This window comes from Dreissena polymorpha, chromosome 9, assembly GCF_020536995.1.
Source record: "Dreissena polymorpha isolate Duluth1 chromosome 9, UMN_Dpol_1.0, whole genome shotgun sequence".
NCBI lineage: Eukaryota > Metazoa > Mollusca > Bivalvia > Myida > Dreissenidae > Dreissena > Dreissena polymorpha.
This window is the reverse complement of record NC_068363.1, coordinates 106,785,691-106,791,946: the sequence shown is the minus strand read 5'-3', so window position 1 is coordinate 106,791,946 and position 6,256 is coordinate 106,785,691. Positions and strand designations below refer to the sequence as shown.

Genomic DNA, 6,256 nt, shown 5'->3' with positions numbered 1-6,256 from the left:
TAACATCGTATTATCAGACAATAATAGCATACATTCAATATGGTAAATGTTGAATGTTTAAAAAAGTATTTATTTATTAGCATGTTAATAAAAACAATGAGATTAAGCTAAGGTCGTATCCAGATTTCAGGTAATGTTCACGTGTAGAAAATTGTGTCTTTGTATATGTGAAGTGATATTGAGTATATCCCCTGTCCTGAAGCAGTTCATGTAACGTTACACACAGCAAAGACTTAACAAAGCATTTAGAGAAGTTGACCACATAGGCGTTGACAATTAATGACATATCGACAGGATATCTGGTTTGACTACTAGCATTGCATATCTTATCCATTTATTAGATATACCGCAGAACAAAATGCGGTAAATACTGACAGACAAACGCTGAATTATTATCAATAATCATGCTCTAGCGAGAATATATGGACAATGCCCATTATATAATTGATCCCCTTAGAGTCTGAAAACACTCTTACATCCTTACATAATCTTCACTTAGCAAGTAGTCATTAAGTCATGTAATTTTTGGTTTAGATGATTGAAACGACATCAAACACTTTATAGACGAGTGTACAATTGGATCCTTTCGTCGTCTAATGCGTTCTCCTTACTTTTATTTTTGTTATAATTGGACATTCAGAAGGAACATATTGGTTGCTATAAATGATCGTTTTCCTTTTCATGTTTTGCATGCGGCAATTTAAAGGGATCTTTTCACGCTTTGGTAAATTGACAAAATTGAAAAAAGTTGTTTCAGATTCGTAAGTTTTCGTTTTAGTTATGATATTTGTGAGGAAACAGTAATACTGAACATAAACCATGCTCTAATATAGCCATTATATGCATCTTTTGACGATTTTAAAACCTAAAAATTATCAAGCGTTGCAACGCGAAACGATTGAATAATTTGGAGAGTTCTGTTTTTGTCGTTAAATTTTGTGAAACTACGAAGATTGCTTATATAAGGTATAAAATACGTTAAGAATGTGTACTCGGCGGAATAGCTCAGTAGGCTAAGGCGTTTTTACTTCAGGACTCTGGCAGGACTCCAGGGGTCACTGGTTCGAAACCTGCTCCGTGCAATGTTCTTTTCCTTTTTTTAATTTTTTTCTTGATTTTTTACTGGAGCTTTTATGATCCAATGTTTACATTTATAAATATAAAGCATTTAATGAATAAGTTAAAAAATGCCAAATTCTGTGAAAAGGCCCCTTTAAACTGTTAACAGATGTTTTAATGGAATCTAGTTGTGCAATTTCACTGTCGATGCTATCCAATCATTGAATTAACAATCACAAATTAGCAATCATATCGTTAACTATCCAGCGATGTTGGCGTTGGCTGTCCGTTCATCGAGCCCCTTGTGGATACCACACCCGATGTCTTCACAGCAAAATGTATATTTGGTTTATAGAAGTATTACTTGACTGGCTTTGTGGGGTTCGTGGTCCTTCCATCTGACTGTTATTCATATTGACGCTCCGTTAGTTCGCACTAGCCATAGTTTGTGTGTGTTTCGGTTATTCGCCAGTTGTTTTTATCTTGCACACTGTTTGTCATCACATATCGTAATTATATAATATATATTGTATATATATATATATCTTGCACTTTTCATGTTTTTTAATCCTCATGAACAGTAGTATAGATTTAAAAATCCGCTGTTAAACACATTTCTCTACTTCTCATATTTTTAGCCGCCATAATTCACACAAACATAGTTTTCATCGGCATTTGCTTTTTCATAAAACACACGTTTCTATCCAATCTGAAAGAAACACCTCATTTGAAAGACATGTATAGTCTTGGTTAAATAGTGTTTAATTATACCGCATAGAAACACATTTGTGATTATATATACTTCCATAACCTATGTTGACATGTTTTCGAAAGTAAGAATTGTAACATGATTTTAATTGATATAAGAACTGTAACCATGATATGTGCAGCAGCTTTTTATCGTAAAACCCAGAGTTATAAGTATAAATAAAGTGAAACAGTCATAAACAGTCGCATTCGACAAACAAAACCCCTTTAAAAAACTTAATTGGCATAATAATGTGGTTGTGAAGGATACATTCCCTTAGCTGTTTAGTTTAAATCAACGAATATGAAACATACGTTAGTTTAACACGAAAATAGTATCGGTTGATATTGTTCTCTATGTTTGAAAAACGCGAATTTCGTAGGTTCGCGAGTGGGTTAGTAATTATTTATCAAAATCGCCATTTCAACATACGGCCAAGACCATATACTACAATCTTGCAAAACTGCAGCCATAGTCTACATTATGAACGGATACATACTAAACCTGTACAAAACACCTTGATGTTAAACAAACAACAACATGCAAACTCTCAAATGCCCATTTACACATTCGTTTCCGTTGATAGAAGAGGGTTTAGATTTAGGTATGTTTTCACATTTTAAAATGCATTTTTTCGGTTGTAAGTCGTATCGTCAATCTTTCAACGTATTCGATCAAGCGGCAAACTTATTCACGCATTCAGTTGACGGGTTTCGTCTGGTTCATCTTCTGGAGCGTACGCAGGCATTTTTGTTAATGTTGCCAATTCAGTGGCGCCATTTCGGGCACCACGGTTTCTTTTTCTTTTTGCATGTAAACGGAAAATTGTGAAAAGAACCTTTCTGAATTTTCGGCCAACCGTTGTGTAAATGAGGAAGTTAACAGAAGAGTTCAGAGCAAACAGTGTGTTGCTCACGCATAGCCACTTCGTTAACATGTCTTGGTCTAGAAACCAAACTGTGCAACAAGACCTGGCGTTTGGCATAAAATAAAAACCACAACGATCAAAATTAGTACAATGCTCATATTTGTTTCACTGTTCTCATTCGGGCTTGGAAATGTTGCCGATCTTCTCTTACGCATGCGCATCAACTCGATGATTAACAAAATATTCAATATAATGAGAATTACAAGAGGTACAATGTATATTACAACCATGTACGCGTAGACACTATAGTATTGTTCATACCCCTCCGTTCTACCCAGATCTGTAGTGACAAGAGAAAGACAATAACGTTTGTTGTCATCGCATGGCGTGATACAGTCAGTTATATTATCACATTCCGTGACATTGGGCATGGCACCAGAACGACACTCACTTCTATTGCCAACGCATGACGTGACACACTCAGTTCTATTATCACATTCCGTGACTTTGGTAGCAAAGCATCGGGGTATGTTATATGCAATGGCAATAACACAAATACAACCGATCAGAATGAAAGTATTTCTTTTATTGCGGACAAAGTCGGCACTGAACGGGTGGCATATAGCAATGTAACGTTCAATGGTAACAGCCACAGTCACCCACACGTTGGTGAATTGCAGCGCCATAACAATGAAATTGATGGGTGTGTACATGTGCGGGTAAATGACGTGAGTGTAGTAGTTCATTGCTGGATTATCTGGATGGAGCTGCGTTATGGAGATACTGGATAATCCAAGGATACATCCGACAATAATACCCGTGTCTGTAAGGACAAGAGTTCGTAAGAAATACACTGTCGTGGACTTCATTTCCCTCCGAAATAGGACAATAATGTTAAGCATGTTCCCGATCAATCCAAAACTGCCAATCACTGGTAAGATGATGCCCCAGAAGATGAACATGAGATGCTTATCCTGCTTAAATGGGACACCGCCCACGGAGATGTTCACCTGCAGATTGAGCTCGGATACAGGCATTCTGGAACTGATTGTTTAACGGTTTTGCGAAAGTACTACATCAGCTGTGAAACGTCAACTGGTTACTGCTAAAATCGGCACATTTTGACCTGGAAAAAATAGAGTGACGTGTGTATTGTTAATACGTATAATTTATAATCTTTATTTTGTTTATAATTAGCATTTCATAAGCCGTTTATCACTGTGTTAAAATTTGTTTTCATGTAAAATAAAATAAAATGCTTTTTCGGGTGATAACACCCATAATTATTATCACAGAAACGGGAGACAATTAACCTACTTTTATTTAAAAAAATAAAAACAGGGTATTTATCTCTCTTTCTGACAATAATAAATTTGTGTTTTCACATAAAACAAAGAATATCGTACATAATTTTTTTTTAAACATAAGTTGGGTATTTTTGTCATAGTTTTTATCACAACCCATGTATAATTGTGTATAAGCGTGCGTGTGTGCGTCTCATATAAATAAATTAATATATACGACATTTTCAATTTAGACATAAGATTGTTGATAGTCAAGTTCTTTATTTATTTTTCTTATCTTCAAAGGCAAACTATAGAACTTGAAATTCATGTTTAATTCAAACCTTGGTGAAAGGGGGTGAAACAATAATATAACATAAGAAACTTTAAAAAATATACCTCTTTTATTAACTGAGCCTGTAAAGGGATGATATTTCTGGTATAAGAATGAAAGCCTTAAGTGTTTATATGAGTTTTATCAGAACACAGCATTTGTGGATTGGTTTTGTGTTACGGCTGTCAAATATGGATTTATTTGCTAACACAAATGTAAAACAGATAAAAAGCTTGTTTAAGAATAATAGTTCATAAGTGAATCAAAATCTACTATTGCTGTGTATGGGTAACTTGGTCGACATCCACTTTATAGGTCTCAACGGATGCGCGTCATAAAATTATGGTTTAAGATAGCGACCATGTACAATTGAAACTGTATAACGGATTGATAGCGATTATAACAAAGACAAAAATATCCGGTTAGAATGGAACAACACATTAAGGAGGCAGCCTACAGTTTTGTAGCCCTATTTGCGCATTGGCCCCGGTCAGTTTACTGAACATAAGGTGTATGGCCTAAACAAAACAAAATTTTGACTCCAGGAGCTTAAATGTAAGTATAAATGGTCAATATTCTAGCAATCTCACTTGTTTTCAGTCATTCGAAACTAAGTGACCTGGAATTTAGTCAACAACAACAACATGCTGAGTGAGAAGTAAATACATGTACTTCCTGCTTGAAGCAGCCGGCATTTGACAGATTTCAACGGTGGGTTTAAATAAGTTAACAGTGCAAAAAAAGTAAACGGTAATGACCCATTTTGTTTGGCTCGGTTTGAAAGCATTTGCTGTGCTGGTGCAAATCATGTTGTCCACTGCGTGTGTATTGTTACCCGGAAAGATAAAAGTGATTGCCGAGTTTATCTGAAAATGGGGTTCTTACGGGCAAGTTCCGAGGCCCCCGAAAGGTCTATTTTACCCCAAATATCAATTTAAAGTGCATTTTCTGCATTGTTTTTCGCTTTATTTTCAAGCTGTTGATGAGCCGTACTGAATATTGTCTGAATCTATTTTCAGACTGTGACCGAAGGCCTTGTTTTGAGGGTGTTTTGCAGACCATTGGTTGTCGGCCTGGGGATTTTCAAGAAAAACTGTAGACTGCCCCCCTTAAGGTAAAAAATCCCAAATTTCACACCCAACGCCCCATAGTCAAAAGTGACATTTTTTTATAAAATAGAGTCATCAACACATGAAAACAGCTTTCCCATTAAATTCTGACCAATCTGAGCAGAGATATTAACATTTCAGTAGGGGGAGGTAAGCCTGATTTTTGAAGAAAACCCTATTTTGCATGGTACGCACATCTGCTTTAGAGCTGCCGTCTATGTTTCTTTGTGCGATATGCTTACTTGTTTATGCAAGAAAAACTAAGCTGACTTATTCAACTATGTGTACAACATTTAGTGCCTTTTAAATTTAAACCAAAAAACCCCTAATTGTGCATAAATTTTGATGAAAGTGAGTAAAAAAACACTGATTTTAAGGAAAAAATCAGCAAAATTCATTTTATTTTTTAACTTTGACCAGTGTTGTGAACAATTTTTTGACTCCGGATGTAAGCCGGCACTCATTATGAGTCATTTGTGGCAATATGATTACAACTGCATTTCATATCTGTGCAAATTGAGTGATTTTTAGACTGGGTAGAATACCGAAAGAATGACCAAAAACTTGCGTGAAAATGCCGCCGCTGATATGCTCACTAAAAATAGTCTCAAATTGTACATTGCAGGTTATTTTACAAAGAAAACCACCCAGTTTCATCCAGAATTGACTGAAGAGTACAAATAAATCAAATTTAGATGGGTTTAAAACTTTGGACTGCTATCTTAAGGAGGCAGTCTACAGTTTTGTAGCCCTATTTGCGCATTGGCCCCTGTCAGTTTCCTGAACTTAAGGTGTATGGCCTAAACAAAATTGTTTTTTGACTCCAGGAGCTTAAATGTAAGTATAAATGGTCAA

The 6,256-nt window shown here is 35.6% G+C and overlaps 1 protein-coding gene across 1 annotated transcript; it reads right to left on the bottom strand.

The window, feature by feature from the left end:
* Window positions 1-1,318: 1,318 nt before the first annotated feature.
* On the bottom strand, window positions 1,319-3,712 carry LOC127846347 (FMRFamide receptor-like). Its single transcript, XM_052377517.1, has 2 exons — window positions 3,088-3,712; window positions 1,319-1,383 (listed from the first exon to the last, which is right to left on the bottom strand). Exons 1-2 carry the CDS (start codon window positions 3,710-3,712, stop codon window positions 1,319-1,321), a joined length of 690 nt encoding a protein of 229 aa, XP_052233477.1.
* Between the last annotated feature and the right edge of the window lie 2,544 nt (window positions 3,713-6,256).